Raw genomic sequence first — 18,976 nt, 5'->3', positions numbered from 1 at the left:
ATGACTGAAAACCCACCTAGCCCTGAGGCAGCTGCATCTGGCCACACAACTGAACAGAAGCTGTAGAATATTATTCTTCAGGGCCTTCATAGCAGACCTTATGGTCTCCTCTGGCTGAAAAGCTGCATCATTAGGACCACAAAACACAACACTTCTCCTTGTCTTACTTTCTAACTCAAGTATAATCCTAAAAAGGGCCTTGACAGAGCAGATAATAAACTACCAAAGAAGAGAACAGTCAGTCCTACTCGAGTTGCTTTCAGGCTGTGGCTAAACCTCCTCTTCAGACACAGTAGCGCCATGTGATCACTTCTGTTGCTCATCAGCTCTGTTTTACCACAGATTACTGCTCTCAGGGCTTTGCCAGCAGCCTTCTCTGCAGCAGAGCTCTAGTCAGAAGCACCCTCAGCACTCACAGCACTAAGAGAGTCCACCTACAGCTTCCCAAAGTCAGGGCTCGTGGTCTGGATCTGCGTCTAGTTGTCTCCATATTCCTCTCTGTCATTTTAGCTCCACAAGACAGAGCAGAGCTAAGTGACACCAGGAATAATGTCTATTTTTGTCTTAGAAAAAAGCAATGATCTGCTTCCCAAAAGCACAGCAGCTAGCGAGCACACCCACCCACACAGGCGAACTTGCACGATGGCCCTGAAGAACGCCAGCAAGCAAGGGCTACAAAGTTTTTAGCCTACATAAAAGGCAATACTTACGCAGAGACTATTTCTTCTCCACTCACAAATTTTGCGTAGGAGACTGCCTTGCGATGCCCTTTGAACACCATAATTGGCTGCTTAGTGTTGCGAAGATCGTAGTAGTGAACACAGTGATCTGGAGATAAGAAAGAAAAGGGACAAAATTTAATCAGCTGGGAAGGATGCACGGGACCTCTAATAGTCAGCTCACAACAAAAGTCCTGCCTGCAGCTTCTACATCTCACTTAAAGCCTCAGCTGGGATAAACAGTCTGCACTATAGCAAAGGAGTGTTTAAACAGGCTTCTTAAAATGGCCCCAATACTCAGTCCGCAACAGTCTGAGCGGCCTTTCAAAGAGTCAGCAAAGGAAAAAGGTGCATCCACATGTGCATGCACATACACACATCTTCCTGCAAACCTCACGTGGCCCGTAGGCAAGCCAGCAGCCAAAAGGACTCTTGCCTCTCCTGCCTGCCCTCTTGGCTCCCTGCCCAGCCACTCCAAGTGCCATTTGTAGTTCCCTGCATTCCCTTCTTCTTCCCCAAGCGGTGCCCTCTTGGAAAACTGCTGGAGAGCTCAAAGCTAAAAACTGTCTCCTACTTAAATTGGATCACGGAAAGTAAGGATTAAATTTCTCACGCTTACGCTAAATGGGTAACCTCCATACTTGTGTTTTTTGCTTCTTTCCCTTGACTTTATTAACAATCAACAGAGAATTAGCATTTCTGCTAATGAGAGAACAGACTAAATTCCAGTTCTTAAGATTTAATTTATAGATGTTCTTCAGTGACACAACCACATAAAGGGATCACAGAATTAGCGATACATTTTATTTTCTGCACAACCAAATGTCAATTCCCAAGAAAACAGAAAAACAAGAACAGAAAACCCCACAAGACCCAAGCCCCAAAGACCCGCAGTACTTTTTCTGGCTCAACAAGGTTAATAAGCTTCTCCCTTCCTGACTTTCAGCCTTTAATGTTGAACTTCATTTAATTATTGCCTGCTATTTTGGAAGCGCAAGGAGGGATGGCCACACACACGCAGGGAAACAGAGCTGGACGCCTTTCTCACCAAGCAACTTGTGATACCCAGACGTCAGCTGAAAACCGCTCTGACCCTCCTCCCACTGAAATAACACCCCACCAATGGAAGTTAATCACAAAGATTACATAGAAATGAATTTAAATGCCAATAGCTATGGTTATTTTTGTGTTTGCACAGCATTTCAAAGCAGGGCTCTCAGCCATACAAACAACACCCAGCTGTCTCAAAATCCCATGTGGTTTGAGAGATAACTGGATTTACATTGATCAGGCTACAGCAACCACCATCAAACTGGCAAGGGTAGCTTCTCCCCCATATTAACAGACTAATTGGATGGGGGGGCTGTGTCAGAAACACCTTCAGTAAAATGAGGTAAGCAGGCAAGTTGCCTTCCCCTCTAACTGCTTCCAGCACCTTGCTCTCTGCATAATATGATGGGTTCAGAGACTTCTCCTCTAAGAGCTTTCTCCCTCCTTGACAGATATGTAAAAGCGGACACTCCAAGCAGACACACCAAGTTTTCTCCACCACTTACACCGAACTGTCAAATTACCCTGTCGTGTTGAAACCCAGCAGCTATTGCACCCATTACTGCTAGCGCTGAAATGCTGGCAAATGCTGTACCCCCGAGCACTCTCCTTCCAACGCTCCTGTTTCTTCCACCTCTGAAATATTAAATCCCTTCCCAACAGCCAACATCTATCAACCAAAACCGCAGTGTGTTCCTACCCTTTGGGTATTTTAGTTAGCTTTAGAACAAGATGATGCTCCGACAGGCTAATTCAATAAAGGGGTTAATTTTCAGTGGGACTCCGAATTAAGCATTAACACTCCTTTAACAAGATTCGGACATCCTGGTCCCTTACACCTCTCTGAAAACATGAGCTCAATATGTTTTCTCATCTGGCCAGTGGACCTGCTGCAGGAGCTATGAAACAGTTAACTAGCAATTGTTATTTTAATGAGCAGAATGGTTCTAGCAGGGCTTTTTATTAGGAGCCAGTTAGCAGATAAACCTTTCAAGTCTGTTTTTGCTTACAGTTTCAACCTCCTCTCCAGCTGGCCAGTCATTAGGATACCTTTTGAGCATCAGATTTTATCCTTCAAAGGGTGGCAGGGAAAGAGGTACCTGTGGATGGCTGCATGTGAGCAGCTGGAGCAATGTGGAAAGGAAAGAGCTGTAGCAGGAAAGACAAGTCCATTTGCAAAGCAAATGCATGAAGCTGCATTCACCTTCTAAATATCGCAATAAACAGCTCTAAGCCTGCCGGCATCTGGCCCCACCACTGCATGTGCCTCTTGGCATCGGCAGGGCAATCAATCACTGTCTGCTCTCATCACAGTAAGTCCGAGGGAATGGGCAAGGCCAGTGGGTTCTAAAATTAGCCACTTAATTATTAATTGATTATTTCAGCAGCTGAAGTGTTGGTGCCTAACTGAGGTGGTGGGTTTTTTTTAATTCAATTGAAGCAGCTATTTTTAAGTAGATATATGAAGACGAATGCTCACTGCATTCATTAAAATCAGAACAGGTGGTCATGTTTTACAATTAAAGAGATACTCTCTCTTGTAGGCCATATGGACTTTCTGAAAAACATGATAAAAATGCCATCTGCTGAGGAAGTAGAAGCCCAAAAGTGAAGCTAAATGAGAAAAATACAACTCCCAGGTACTCCAGCAGGAGCCTCGCCTAGCAGAGTTTGATGAACCAGAATTGTCCGTGATGGGCTGCAGCCCAAGCACGCCAGCAGGTCCAAGGCAAGGTGGCAGGGTGCTCCAGAAAGCTGAGAGAATGAGTTAGTCCTAAAAGGCAGCTAAAGGTAAAGAAAACAGAGTAGGCATTGAGGGGAATCAAATGCTTCTTGAACTCTGCAAGAGCCTGTAAGTGGATCCAGCATCCCACCACCGGCTCCTGACCTTGGCATCCCTGGAAGAATCATGGAACATACTCCATCGCTAACTAGTGATGCACAAGGTATTTGCTTCTCAATCATGAGCATTAAAATTATTATTTGGCAATTTTTTTTGCAGCTCTACAGTTACCACCTCAACCAGAAAACTCACTTAGAACAATTTCAACTTGGAAATGACATTTCCACAGTTAAAAGCCTCATGGCCTAACCCTTGGGCAGCAACAGCTCACTGCTTTACTTTTTCTTTAGCTTTCAGGCTAAATTGAAATATATATGAGATAATAGGAAAGAACATGTATATATACCATAACAAATTAAACACTCTGAAGCAATTCTCATCTAGTTCAATGTCACTGCAGAAGCTGAACACGACAATTCTGCTGCTGCACCTTCTGAATTCAAATGTTTCCTGGCAGACCATTTTTTAAAATTTTTTTTAAAGTTATCTCAGAAGGCAAAAAGGGCAGCCAAGCTCTGCCACTGCTGCTGAGAGGTCTCTGACCACAAGCCTGAGTTTTTAAATAATGCTTTTCCAAAACGCTCAAGAACAGCTGAGCCATCCAATGACAACTGATCAAGAACTCAGATTTTTCCAAACTTCAAAAAAATCTCACCACCCTTTCAGTAAGAACCTGCGCCAGAAACGATGGCATCCCTCGTTGCTCGGTAGTTCATAAATTCGCAAGGCTCCAGCTGACAGGAACAGGGCAAAAAGGAAGGATGGTTTTGTGACGTACAAGGTGAAGTGATCTGCCCCTTCTCAATCTCAGTCCTCACATCAGCTTGGTTGCAGGGGTGAGGACACAGCAAATAAACTGATGATATGATTATGTGATCTTAGGAAATCAGGTTAAAAACTTCTAAAAAGAGAGAGCTGGAAATCGCTAATGGAGCCAGCAGCATCTCAGGTAATTTCAGAGTTGTTCAGACAGATGGAATTGCTCTTAGATTTTTGGTTGTTCAAACAAAAAACCAAAAAAGACAAAATCTGTTTTTGCTAAACATGATTTTCCTTACTCTTAAGTCTGTTAATAAAACTCACAAAACAGCTGTTACTAGCAGGCATTAGGTTCAACATCACCTATTGCAAAGCTCTTAATGCGTGCTGACAAGCAGCAGCTCCAGAAAGAGAAGGCAAGGGTTAGGAAAGAGCATCACACAGCAGCTGTTCATCTTTCACTGAGTACTAGTACACGCTGGGTAGCAGCAACACACAAACTGAAGAGCAGAGCAATCCAAAGTAACATTCATCTTCTGGGTCATCTACTTCACCCACTTTCACCATGAACATTAACCAGCATGAGCTAACTCACAAGACACCCCCCCACCCCCCAGCTTTTTTCAACCAAAAAACACTTACTCAAAGGGATATCAAGCCAAGGACAGCAAAACAAAAATTTACCTGCAATGCAACAGTTTTATATTCAACGGATGTAACAACTAGAAAGCCAAGAGCTGCATACAAAGGTTCTGTGGCTCTACTCTGGAAAACCGAACGGCTAGAAAATCAATGATCATTTTTCTTATTTCAATCATTTAGAAATGTGTATTTCTCAACTGTTCAATATTTAGATTATCGATCTATTAAAAAAAGTAATTTACATTACTTGGATTTTTCAGTGCTTATAGACTTGAGAATATAAGTGGTGCTCACTGCTACACGTCAGATGAATGTTACAGCCAAGCAGATACCCGTATTCAAAACCAAAGTTTAGGGTAGGCAGCCAGATGTTAAGTGATCTGTTAGAAGTCTTCTGTTAAAGCACATTTTGAACTTTTTTTTTTTAATAAAAGATCTTCAATACCAAACTTGGGCTCAAATTCATTTCATATATTAATGCTCTGGCTATAGCCTGTAGTGCTGCTTGCCTCATACTACAGATGCTTTACTGAAAGCAAAGTTCAGGCTGGAGCACAACCTTTAACGTGTTTCTGTTGTGCTTCTTTGACCATGATGATCTGATCTGCTGCATCTAGTAACTCATGTCCTCAGCTGATTATTCCCTCAGCTTCATCTGTTTTCCTCCACACGAAATTCAAGCTTGAATCAAGGCTGCCTGTTTTCACCATTGAAATTCTGTACATCAGTAGTAAGATTAAGAGACATTTGTAGTCTGAGGGATGCATCTAAATGAGTTGTTCAACAAGATTTAAACAGTCAGAGCAGATATGGTGCAAGATACCTCTGCTTGCCTCCAAATAGTCGTCAGAATGAAAGAGGAATGATTTTGTGGCACTTCATTCTGTATTTACTTTCATTGGTTAAAAAAATTATTCCTGAGATCCTGAGGGATACCTCCATGGCTCAATACATATTGAAGGGGTTAGCTGAAATCCAATTACTCATATTTAAACATCTACCTATAGAAATTGATCTTTCCTTTCACTTGTTTCTCCTCTGTATACCAAGTGTAAGCAAAATTATGCAGCATGCAAAGCTGACAGAATGAAGCCTTCAGAGCTACCTAAAACTGTACCTAAGCACCTCGTTCAGCAGGAAAATCTCATCATATCTTTATGCCTTCAAGTGTCCAGAGCCCAGTCGTTCAAACCAAAGCTGGTGTTTCAAGTGTCTCTAGATGAAAGCAAAGAATACACGTTGTCCTCCCTTAAGTGGTATGCCATGCAGGAGAGGGCAAGCCATCTTAAAGAATTTTTGTTGAACATAGGTAAACAAGCAGTAGAAGAACAGAACTTTAACGTCAAGATGGGTTAACCAAAAGTCTCTTTCAGCCAGGCTTGGTGTGATTTCTTGTATAAGAAAGCTTGCATCCTCAGAGGTAAAGCTTTTGGCTAGACTAAAAATGGAAACAGGATCAGGAAGCTCCCATGCAACCTCAGTTTTCACTATTAAAAACTTCTATTAGCGAAAAGAAAAGAGGAAAGAGGTAAAAAGGAACAACATCCTGACTTAAAAATAAACTCAGATCACTGTACTACAGCGTACTTTATCATAGTACACTGAAGATTACCTGGCAGATTAAATGCTTTGGTCCTTACAGAAACCCAAAAAAGGGCCAGGTAAACAAGTGCTGCTCTTTCTCAAAAATCTGAGAAAAGTCAGACGGCTGCTATCAGAACCCCAGTCTTGAAGACAACACGCTTTAATAAAAAGCTCCTTTAATTTGAGAAGAGACCTACAAAAGCTTCAACACTCTCTTGACCTCAAAGCCATCCAACAAGCTTCATACTTTCTTAGAGACTAACTAAAAGCTATTAATAAGAAAACTCAACCTCTCCAGTGGATCTTTTACATATCTTCACGCCAGGAAACAGAGCCTCCCTGCAACGGCAGCAATATCAGAGGCTGGTCAAAAGACAACTCGGGATTTAATGATAAGGAAGACCAAACTGAAACTTAATCCTACGTAGAGTACAACTTCTGTTAGAAACCCATTTTTGCTCAAGGGCCCTGAAAGTTGTAGAATAGCAAAGGTTGGAAGGGAACTCTGGAATCCAGCCAGTCTGACTTCCCATTCAAGCAAGTGACAACTGTGAAGCTGGATTCAACTTGCAAATTAAATAATTGTGTTCAAGGGTCCTACTCAGTCAAACTCTGAGCACTTGCAAAGACAGAAATTCTGTAGACTCTTCTCCCATCTTAGCTGCATTTAAAAATTGCTACTACATCAAAAAACTAGGGAGAATTATTTTTTTTTTAATCCAAATTTGCTTAAACTGTTAGTTATTGACATAAGAAAGGAAAGGCATTAGCCCACCTCTCAGCATTACAGCATTAATGATTAGGCAATTTTTGCTGCACAAGTTTCTGGCTTCTCAGATATTTCAGGTTTTGTTTACCTACTCCCACATGATGGGGTGGCATGAAGCCCTGCCATACAACCTTAGTTCTTCATTAATTCATTTTTTTTTCCTAACTAGTGAAGAAGAAAATTGAGAACTGCTGAACTGCTGCCAAGCCTGTAATACCAAACAACAGCACTTAAGAGATCTTCATGTGACTGAGGTGGCTTGTTCAAAAAGTTTAGGGTGGAGATTTAATCTCTCCTATGGCAGAGAGGCAGGCTGGAGTTTGAACATCACATGCGGGTCCTGCTCTGGAGAGTAGACTGGTGAACATAGCACAGTTGAACACTCCATCTTTGGCAATAATTCAGCTCAACAAGACAGGAGAACCTTCATGCAGGGACCATCAAAAAGACTATTTTTAATCTTGGGTCTCTTCCAGGGCAGAAGAGAGTACATAGAGGAAAAAATCAAGGGTCTTTATTACAGCAACAGGAATGCAGGGTGGCATTTGGGCATTTGACAAAGAACGGTGAGGAAGCCTTCCAGCCAACACACTATAAATGTCTTTATTTTACTTGACAGAGTAATACTGGAATGGGATATGATCAGCACAGGCTTTGGCCTATCACAAGCCATTTCAGAGAGAGAAGAGAATGTGATCATTTCCACTACATAAAGGAAACAGATGCTCTGGGGAGAGAGAAGAGATGACAATGCATTAGGGATGGGGGAAAAAAAAGTGGACTTTAATTCAAGTGAACAAAGCCTTGCACCAAAAATTAGCACAAGAATTTTCTGAAGAAGAAATTAGATAATATCAACAGCAATGAGTTGACATCAGTGCCCTCTTTACAAACCATTTCCCTTACTGTAAGAAAGGAGATTAAAAATGGGTTTCATACAGCCTGAAGCAAAGAACCTTTGACAGACAAAACTATCCGGAGCATTTTGCTGAAGAATGCAGTGTGCTGTTTTCCACTTGCAGCATGACAAATCACATGAGAAGGAGAGAGCAGAAATAAATCCATTTTACCCCAACATCTTCCTGTAAAACACTGCAGCGCAGGTAAAGCTAACTGGTATTTATTTTTCCTGTCTAAAATCTCCCTGCAAAACAAAACCACCACCCAATAAAACAAGAAAATTTTATCCCAACAGCCACTGTTACAGGCACACTAAAATGTTTGCTGGATACGACTTTGTATTCACAATTTTCTGTTCCAGCAGAAGAAATCACAAGTACTTTGTTTCTATAACTAAGATAAAATTACCCATTTGATGCATTTGCTTTTTCCTCCTCTTTTTACCTGGAGTTCCCTTTGCAGTAAAGGAACAGTCCTTTCTCTGAATAACCTTTCTGTTGCCCTGCAGGAATCTGAGCAATCTCTTCTAGAGGCAATGCTCTGTTCCAGTTTGTTGCTGTGGGCCAATGCCCTTATTTTGTGTTTCATGTGTGTGCCCAAGCTGATTTGGGATGTGGTACTTAATATTTGCTAGTTAGTTCTGCCTAGAAAAGTGGTCTCATACGCCATTCTACCAGACCCCCCAGGGAGCTCCCGCACACCCCATCCTCATAGGTGTCAAACATTCAACAGCTATGCAAAAAGGGACTGAACTTTGGAAAAGCATTCAGTAGATATTCTCCCTGCAGGTCAAAGCCTCCCCCACATGCTCTTCCCTTACAGCTCTGAAGGCTATACAAGATTAAGCAAAGATTTATTTTGCTGGTGGCAAAAATCTTTTAAAAACCTCCAACCTTTCAAGTGAGGAAGCCACAGAGCCCGTGATGTTTGTGAGGAGATGAAAGGAAGTTTCTAAAGCAGAGGAAGGCACATGGGTATTCGGGGATGACAACTCAATCTCATTTTCCTACTCTGCAATACAGATGATAGGCAACAGCCTCCCCCCAAAAATTTGTATTTAGGGAATTCAATACAAATACAGCATCTGAAATCTTATATTTAGGGAATCCAACACAAATCCAGTCCAGGTTTTCATTTAAACAACGGAAGAGCACAGCTTTGAGAAGGAAAATGCCTGTTTCTGTTTGGCAGACTACATGACAAAAGAAGCAACATGAGAAAGGTTCACTCCATGAGAACTGAATTAAAAGAGAGCTAAGGTTAGATTAAACGTGTCTGGTAGCCTCAGTTTAATCTCTGGCAAAACCAACAGCACAATAAGCATCTTCTGCCTTTCCTTCTACCAAGGAAAGGCTCAGGAATGCGACAGCACAGGGTTTCAGGTTAGCACTTGAAATATTTTGACAGAGCTCTGCAGGGAAGACTATACCCTGCTTCCGCCAGTGACTTTCATCTCTTACTAACACCAGATGTACTACTCTTTTTTAAAAAATGTATATCAACACTAGCATTTCACTAAAGATCTATATCTCCCTCTGCTGAACAGATGAAGGGAACAGCAGCCTTGATGGGAACCGCCAACTGGGTTTTTAACCTTTGTATTCGACAGATTCCCTATGGCTTGAAGTTACAGATGACATTTGCCAGGTTATGGATAATGGTCTTTACACACTGGGGACATTTTTTACTGACTTGTCTAAAGCTTTTGACACAGCAGCCCATAAAACCTCCACCCTAAATAACTATTAAGGAGAGAAGGAGGAGACATAAAACATTAGATATCTTAATCAGTTGAGAAAAGGGCTCTGATGGGAGGGGGAAGCAAAACAGATTTCTCTAGAACTCCTTTGAAATTTTGACCTTTATGGTTTTAAAGAGCTACAAAGATTTCTCACAGGAATAAGGGATATATGGGTTTTGTGCAATTCAAAGATTGCCTTCTATCAGACTGTTGGAGAAAAAGATATTCAGTATGCATAAGGAAGACTTACTAATGTTACAAGACCAGTGAAGACAAGACAATAGCATTAACAACCTGTAGCTTTTGGAAGAATTCATTCTTTATGTCTGAAAGAGAAAAAAGAATTGTATACTGTTCAGACTCTTAATACAACTTTTCTCAATGGTTATGTAACATGTATGGCTCTATGTGCACCAGTGCAAGTAGGCTGATGTCCAAAACAGGTTTCAAGACTCCTAGAACATGTGAAGAACAGTAATTTTATAGTAAAAGGTGCTTCAACCCGTGCTGCCTAAATGGACTACATCTCAGAAGATCCAAAACTTCTCACATGAGCACCAGGAGTCTTATTTGTCCAATGAGTGCTGGATCCACCTATCAAAGCCAAAAGTACTACTTCATTTGCTGAACAGATCTCTTCCCATTCAAGATACTTTCTGCATGCAGTATTTGCTCTTACTGCAAACCCCTGTCAGCTCTGGTTCTTGAAAGACTCCAAGTCCTGCATGTCACAGAGCTGCGACAGAGGGAAGGGGCAGCACAGTCATGACTCCCAGGGACCACATGCTCCAAGAGATAAAGATCACATAGATAATAGCTTGAGACATTAAGAAAGGCAGATATGAAAAGGAACATCTTCCCTAATATTTTAGGAGTGTATTTATGAAGCAACAACTTTAAGGTTTCTGTCACATCAGCAAACTTCATACAAGAGCCACCAAACAGGCTTCAGAGCAGTCAAACTGGCTCTATGGAAAGCACAGGCTGCTGCCATATGCATTACGATATGCAGCTGAAGACCCAAGTTTGCCAAATCATCAGTCAAACCCAATTTTAGTCCGGAATGACATTTTGCTTCACTAGCCTGAGGAGATATAAGCCTTCCTATACTAGGTTCTGGAGATGGCGATCTGATTCATTACATAAACTGCCCTCAAAGCAGACTCCACTGCAAGAGACAACGGATATTAAATATAGTGACACAATCGCTAATATTCAAGCTTCAGATAAGAACTTTTAAACCAAACCCCCAAAGGTATAGTGGGTCATGCAGACAAGGAAATAAGCACGGGAAAGCACATGATGATACACAGGTATCCAATGTGGAAAAGAAGCAATGTACACTAGCTAGGCAATGAAAGAAGTCATGTGAAGAACGCCTAGATTTGTACACACATCTTCTCAAATTACTTTGTCATCTTGAGATTCAAATGGCTAAGAGGGCATCTTCAGAGGAACCTAGCCCAAACATTCAAAATCTCTTCCCTTAAAAACTCATGCAATGCTTAGATACTATGAAAAGATACCTTTTGAGATGAACGTCCGCACTGCATCTGCGGGTTACAGCTTTTTCTATGCAACGTGACAATCTTCACCAGTTTGTGTGGGAATAGGAGTGTATGTTACAAAAGTCTAATCGTGCACACTACCCAAATAAAAGGCTGGAACAGCTAATTATGCAGGAGATAACACAGGAAGCCATCACAGAGGATGTCGTTCCAGTGAACAAGTCCCTCAAATAAGCTACCAGAAAAAACGCAACTTTGGAAACTGCCAAGGTTAGAAAGGATTAAACTCTAAGGGATGCAGCAACAACTCATAGCAAGAGCAATTTGGCACTGCGAGGAAAAGATGAATCTTGGAGTTGCCTATCTGTTCCTGGATTTCAAGGCTCATTTCAATTTAAATTTGAATTTTGTAACACTGACTAAATGACTTCTACACCACTCGTAAGACAAAATGTTCAGGAAAAGAATATTTAAACAAACAATTAGCAGGCTCATTTCTGGTAATAACAGATTTATCCTTTTCTCTAGAGAATCAAATGGAGCTTTTCAAGTTCATTTTATTCGTTCACTTGTTACTGAAGTGTGACGACCTCTGGGATAAAGCCAGGAAACTCCCAATAGGTCTCTATACTGTTACTCACTACTCATTGCAAACACTTTATCCAATACAAGTCAGAAACTACTTTTTGTGCGAGTTATATAGGCTTTTAAACTCTGAAGCTTATGTGAAATTTGCACACGCAGCATGCCCTGCACACCTCTGAGTGGTTTCACGACCCTTCATGATTTCCTAGGAAGCAGCTGCAGTGAGGCAGGAAGACACTGTGCACTGCCTGGCTGATCTGGCAGCATCTCTGATATGCAGACACAGGCAAGTCAGCTTAACTGCAAAAAATTGTAGGTTTAAGCAACACTGCACAGCCACAGCTCTCCTAATTGTCAGTCCTGAACAGAAGCAGAATGATCTACCCACCAGTGCCAGAAAGATTGTCTTCACCAGGACAGAAGGTAAGGTTTGATATTTTGCTTTCATTTACATCCCAGCATCCATGAATAGTGGTAACATTTAAGTCAAGTCTTCAAGACTGTGTTACCTTAAACAATCCCACTAAGCCCAGTGCTTCCCCCACAGTAAGTACTGTTGGGACAGAAATATGATCATGACCATACTGGCCAAAACCAGAGATTCCTCCAAACAACCATTAACTGACTGAAGTGCTGTACCTGCTTTCAAAGGTTACAACAAATAAAACCTTTGCACTGAATCCTGGAATGAGTTTAAGTTGTAAGGCGACAAGCATACACTTCCAAAACACGGACCTTGTCCCCCTGCTTCCCCTGCCGATAGCCTCAGAGATCACGGACTGGAGGAAGATACTGACCACCCACAAGAAAAGCCAACCTGCGGGTGAAGTCCAATACAAGTAACAGCAAAGTCCTGGACTGCTGCACGCCATACTGATTTCCTAAAGGCTGAATTCTGAGCACTGCTGTGAAGTTTTTACAGGCTTTCAAGAAAGGCCTAACCTTTGTCTGTGCCTTTGAACACTGTGCTCAATTCATACGCTAAAAGTAATCTTGTAGCTTAAGCCCAAGGAAGCTGCCTAACCCCACCCTAAACATATATTCACGCAAATAGATTCTTTCTGAGTGACAGCAGGCTCGCAATAGAGTACTTACCCATGAGAATCTATTAAGGTAAGACCTTGCTTTCAGCTGGAAAACATTAATTCTCTTTCCAAAAAGGTACACTGCCTTCTTGGTCATTAATATCACATCATTCTTCTGAGCTGACTGACAAGCCAAGCAAGTCACCCAGATGTGAGGCAGCATGAAAGGCTAGCTCTACAGAGAGATGCTGGGAAAAGAGAAATCACTGCTCCCATTACCGTAGCAGAAAAATAATAATCAGTATTTCACCGGTCAAGGAAGGTCCCCAAAGTGGTCCCACTTGGACACCAGGTATATTAGCAAAATTGAACAACACTGATGAAGCCACATGTGACCCTGAACTATAAGTGCGTAAGGGCGATGCTAAGATCTTAAGAGGTGGGTAAATAGTTGCAAATGAATACAAAGCTGTTGACATAGCAACAGTAGTCCTTCCCACAAGCTGGATGCTGTCGATCAGTATTGTTAGTTTTGTGGTCGTTCAACAATGAAAGAAAGGCAGCAGCATTCAAAGCCAGAATACGATGCAAAACCTGCTGGGGAAGGGCAAGACCATCTTTGAAGGAAAAGCACTTTCTTGGGACACGGTCTTGCTCAGCGTCACTGTATAGGTAGCAAAGGGAATAAGAAGGAGAGAGAGCAGGAAAGGGGAGAAACCTCAGTACTAGGAGAAGACCTCATGTCTGCTGAGGATTTGCCCCTTTTAGTTAATGCTGGTCGCAATTTAGGCTGCCAAAAGACTGTCTGGGGCTAGCACTGCTGTTCTAGGATCAGGGCATGACCTGATCCAGAAAAAAGGCAAATTTTGGCCACACAATTGCAAGTATGAGGAAAGAGATGGAAAAGCACAAATTGGCTATCTCCAATGCAGGTAGGTAGTAGTCTCAAACTTTGAGGCTTTAAGTACTAAACCCAACACACATCAGCCCTGCCCCACATTTCCCTGCCTTGGCCACTTTATCTGAACCCGCACCATCATGAGTCCAAACTCGTGAACAACATAGTGAAGTGCTTTAGAGACCTGATCAAGGTTAACACTAACTCCACAAAATCTTAAGCTCTGACCATGTTGCAGCTGTTCTGTTTCTCTCCTCTACCAATCTGCACCTCTCCTCAGCTTCCACTTATTTTGTGAAGCTCCAGGAGAGCAGATAGTATATCCTGCATCTCTCCACCCCTGAGGAACTCCTCTCATCCCCCAGTCCAACCTGCTAGACTTGTGGGTCCTACAAGATAAAAACATAGCGTGCGAAATGATGATGCATCTAATGTTAAAAACTCAGGAATCTGAAGTTTTGATGACATGATCTCTGCATAATATATAGGAAATAAAAGGTCAGTGGTAGCTGCTGACAGTATTACAGCATGCTGGGAATAAAGCATCGCTACTATCAATAGCTACGCTTAGCTCACTAGAGCTAGCAGACAGTCTGATCTCACCCAGACTACACAACTTGGACATTCAGGCTGCACACTGCATGCATTTTCAGCCTCTTTTTTTTTTAAATTAGGGAAACTGTACTGCTAGAAAAATATATGGGTTGAGGGCATCAGTGCTATTGCTGAGGCAGAACAATAATAACTTTGGTCATGATTTATATAGCTAATTTCAGGATAAAACCCTATCTATTTTTAAAAAGAGGAAAAGACCACAAAATTACCTGATTCTGTATTCGGCAGTGATTACAGTTTATACTGCCCAATGTTTCAACTCAGTAAGCATGCAAATAGAATATTTTATTAAAGTAACAGACAAAAGGGATCTTTTCTTCTTTATGTGCCCTCTCCACTGAACAGATTTTATCAAGCTACAGCCAGACATGCTAGCTTCCCTCTCACCTGAAGTGCCTGTCTGATTTTAAAAGACTTATTTCCCAAACCAAATACCTATTCCTCTCTTGTATAGGCTCTATTTCCAGTTTATTGCTCATTTATTAAGTTTTAAGCTACCAGAATGATCTTTTGGTCATCTAAAAGCTTTCAGAGTGAAGAGCCCAAAAAAGAAACATGTATATCATCCACATTAGATGGTAATCCCAGGATTTGCTTCTATAGTGGCAACTAAAGCATGGTTTTCCTATAGCATCTGAAGCCAAGCCAGTACTCTGTACTAAAGGAGAGTGCTCCACACAGAGATACATAGTCCAACAACACTTCTGACCATGGCTCAATCTAAATCAAAGCATCACAGCAACGCCTTCCATTATTACTACTGGTGTTTACCAACAGGTATACTGAAGCACAGAGGGTTTGACCAAGAAATCCATACAAATCCCAATACTGACCCACATCATGCCTTTTTCAGGAGGCATCATTTAAGGCAGTTGCTTTGTGTTCTCCTTCTGCTGCCAGTGATGGACGTGGATCTGCAAAGGAAATTGGCCCAAGGGGGAAAAAAGATGTTTTCCACGCAACAAGATATGAACAGCAGTGCACGGTCTAGCAGAGTCAACAGTCTTGTCAGGGAGAAAAATAGAGCCAAAGCTGCTGGAGCACTAACCCCCAATTTGCTCATTGTGCCACAAGGTTCACAGCCTGACCTTGCTTCAAAACCCATCACCACAGTCCTTCAGTTCACTCCCTTTATTTGGCAATACAGCATGGAAACTGGGCGCAGGTGGAAATACTATTTTTAAACCAAGCTGCCTGGTTCAGGATTTCCTACAGAGCCAGGTACATGACTGGCCATATACACTCCATTACAGCTGAGGGACACAGATGAAGGCCAGGCTGCCATCACACTCAGCACCAGACACGCAAAAGTGACCCCCAAGAAGCCCTCAGTTTGAGGGCCAGAGGTCCTCAGCAGATAAAAGCCACACAGGGAACAAAAGGGCAATGAGACCATTTCAATAGGCTGCTGCATCAGCTCATACAATTCATGCCATGTGTTGCTAGACCTCTAATGGGATTAAGTATCTTCCTTATTTTTCTGTAAAAGGAAGTTCTTCTAAAATTGCAGAAAGTGACAGAAAGCACAAAAGGTACCTCTGAGTGTTTCACCTGTGCACAACGTAGCACAGGCAGAGCTCTGTCACAGTCAAAACACTACTAACAAATGAGAAGGGATACATAAACTGGAGACAGGGTAGAAAGGAACCTTAAGACAGCCATCCTTTTTCTGTGCAGAATGCAAAGAAGGAACCAACACAGAGATTTACAGAGATGCTGATTAATTGAAGCATCTGATTAGGAAAACCTACTTCAAAGAGGCATTCTGAATAGATAGATGTAAGTGGGCAAGATTCATTTGTCAAGGGCAGAGGAAAATGTTTCCTTAAGCAAGGTGTGAAAGAAAGACCTTATGAAAAGGTGTTTCAGCTGTACTAATAGTTAAGAAAGACCCTCAAGAGCAAACAAAACCAGGAAATGAAAATTGAGAAAACCATAATGTCAAAATGTTAACACCAAAAAAAGTTAGAACTGCAGTCAAAACTGCGTTGAAGCGAGCCATGCTAGCTTGTAAGCTATTCTGCCTACAGAGAAAGGGGGGAATTGAAATATCTATGTTTAGTAATTTAATAACGGTGTATTAAATCAATTTACTTCCTTCTTTCATCTCAAATATTAAGTACCAATACTTCCCCCACCAAACATTTCATCAATTGCTTATCTCATCAAGTCTTAAACCATAAATACATATATAGACACACATAAACACAGACACATATATAGCATTAATTTCCATCAAATGAACAAATAAAACAAGACAGCATATACAGGAGCAGCACTTCTGCATAAATACTGTACAAAACTGTTGGGCATGCAATGCTAGGGAGTTTTTGCTCTTTCACCATTGACCAAATCACTGAATAAGTAACTGAAACTATTTTCAAAACTGAAAATCCTCTTAGCAGGTGAACAAGCCAAGGCAGAGCTAGGACAGCTTTCTAAAATTGCTCACTACACTGGTCGCTGAATATGTGTTTTGCATTGCTTATCTTTATTCTGATTGGGGGTGGGCAAATAGGAATAGCCAAGTAAGTGTGCCCAATCTGCCTTGTAGGTTTTTTTTTTAAAAAAAACCTACAAGGAAACCAGCTTTGAGTCTTCCTTTATTAATTTTTACATAAAGTTAGATTGCTTTTTCCATAGATGAGATTAATTTAAACAAGACTAGCTGAAATTGATGGAGCAAAAAAACTTTGTCTCCATCATAACACATTAAACAGGACTGGTTTACTATATGGAGTACGAATGCAGACACTAACTCATTTCTTTGATTTGACTTTTTTCAGAGTTCAGAAATAACTTCAAGACTCCAGTATTTCTTTTAATTTCATATGCCATTTTTTCACATTTTTATGGCTGAAAGATCAATTAGAATTCCTTTGTGGGAAGTCATTCCCATCAGTTCAATTACTCCATGTAATTGTTTCAGCAATCATAGTTAAATATCCATTTTAATTTTTATTTAGAGACTCAATTACCAGGCATCAAGCAGATGTAAACACTTTTAATATTTTAATCTTTTCTCACTCTTATGCCTTCTTCCTGAGTACAAATACCATTTCACCCCTCAGCATTCTCTAAATCATAAAAACGCCCATGTAGTCATTTAAAACCTCCATGTAACTCCTGATGCTCACTAATGCCTCTTTCCCAAACACACTTGTTGAAGACGAGCCCCGCGTGGTTTGCTGGATGTGGCTTGGGGATAGAGATGCTCCCATCTGCTTCCATCCCACGTGCCCTACAGCTCTGAAAGCCTTCATAGATTTATCTGTGTGTTATCCCCCCTCCGCCTTTCAAGTGGAAAGGAATCCCAGTTACTGATTTATCAGGAAGAATTCTGTTTTGTAGTGCTTCTACATATCTATTTTAATCAGTGGCTGACGCATTTGGGGCTGGTGCGCTCATCTTTCCCTAGAGCCTTTCACAGATAGCCCCTTTCATTCAAATGCTGCTAGTAGGTATTGTAATTCAATTCTATTCTTGCATGTAATTCACTAAACTTCAGCAATATGCCTGTCGAGAAAGTCAATATTTTACACTCCAACTTGAATCCATTTTTTGCAGTGTATCAAAATGCAAATTTATGTTTTCCTACTAAGAATCACAATCAGAGTAGAACCAGCCTGGAAATGGGAACACCTAAATGAAATGGCAAGCCACTGGTTGCAAGAACGATCAACGTATCTCCTGAAGTCCAGAGACAGCAAATGTCATCAGAACATCTAGTTACAAGTGCATTAAAACTCCCCAAGGGGAAAGAAAATACGGAGTTGGTTAAATATTTATAGGTACCTCTAAGTTTCAGTTGTATTTTGCTATGCACGCAGCAGTTTCCTCTCAAAGCGATACCTGCTCTGTTTTCAAAAATCTTTGTATTATCACCAAGAACTATTTAATCTAAGTGAATGAAAGGCTCATCGTGCCTTCCCCACTGACTACTTCAAATAAAACCATTAACAATGATCTTTGCCCAATGTAGGAAAACAAAAGCCCACCCATGGGGACTGTAGTTGCAGCTACGGGAAACATGCACAGCCACTGTTTTATGGCACACCTCAGGTAAAACCAGTTAAAATTCCCAGTATGGCTTTGTAGTATTTATAGAGTAATGCTATAAATCAGAAAGAACAACTATCACGGTGTTAACACTTTGCTACGAGATTCTCACAGCTGAGCTTTGCCTGGTTGCCTCAGTGACCTCAACACACACACTGGGAGGCCACTTGCTTTCGTGAGCTTTTATCTCTGATAGAGGCACCCAAATTAAAAAGCCAGGCTGCAGGATGAAGTTGACACTTGGGTATCATGATGTCTTCTGGGTGACTGCACATTTGA

General features: G+C 41.4%; 1 protein-coding gene across 3 annotated transcripts in view; it reads right to left on the bottom strand.

Annotated features, from left to right (window-relative positions):
* COP1 (COP1 E3 ubiquitin ligase) overlaps positions 1-18,976 on the bottom strand; it is a 127,656-nt gene that overhangs the window by 37,784 nt on the left and 70,896 nt on the right. For all 3 annotated transcript variants that reach the window (XR_013931275.1, XM_080407518.1, XM_080407519.1), the window contains exon 16: positions 711-828. Coding sequence is in view for 2 of the 3 variants with exons in the window: in XM_080407518.1 (XP_080263644.1) it covers positions 711-828 (118 nt within the window). In the remaining variant the exon portion in view is untranslated. The remainder of the gene's footprint in view (positions 1-710; positions 829-18,976) is intronic.

The sequence above is a fragment of the Falco punctatus genome, assembly GCF_963210335.1.
Source record: "Falco punctatus genome assembly, chromosome: 11".
Lineage (NCBI taxonomy): Eukaryota > Metazoa > Chordata > Aves > Falconiformes > Falconidae > Falco > Falco punctatus.
This window is presented reverse-complemented; position numbering and strand designations above follow the sequence as displayed.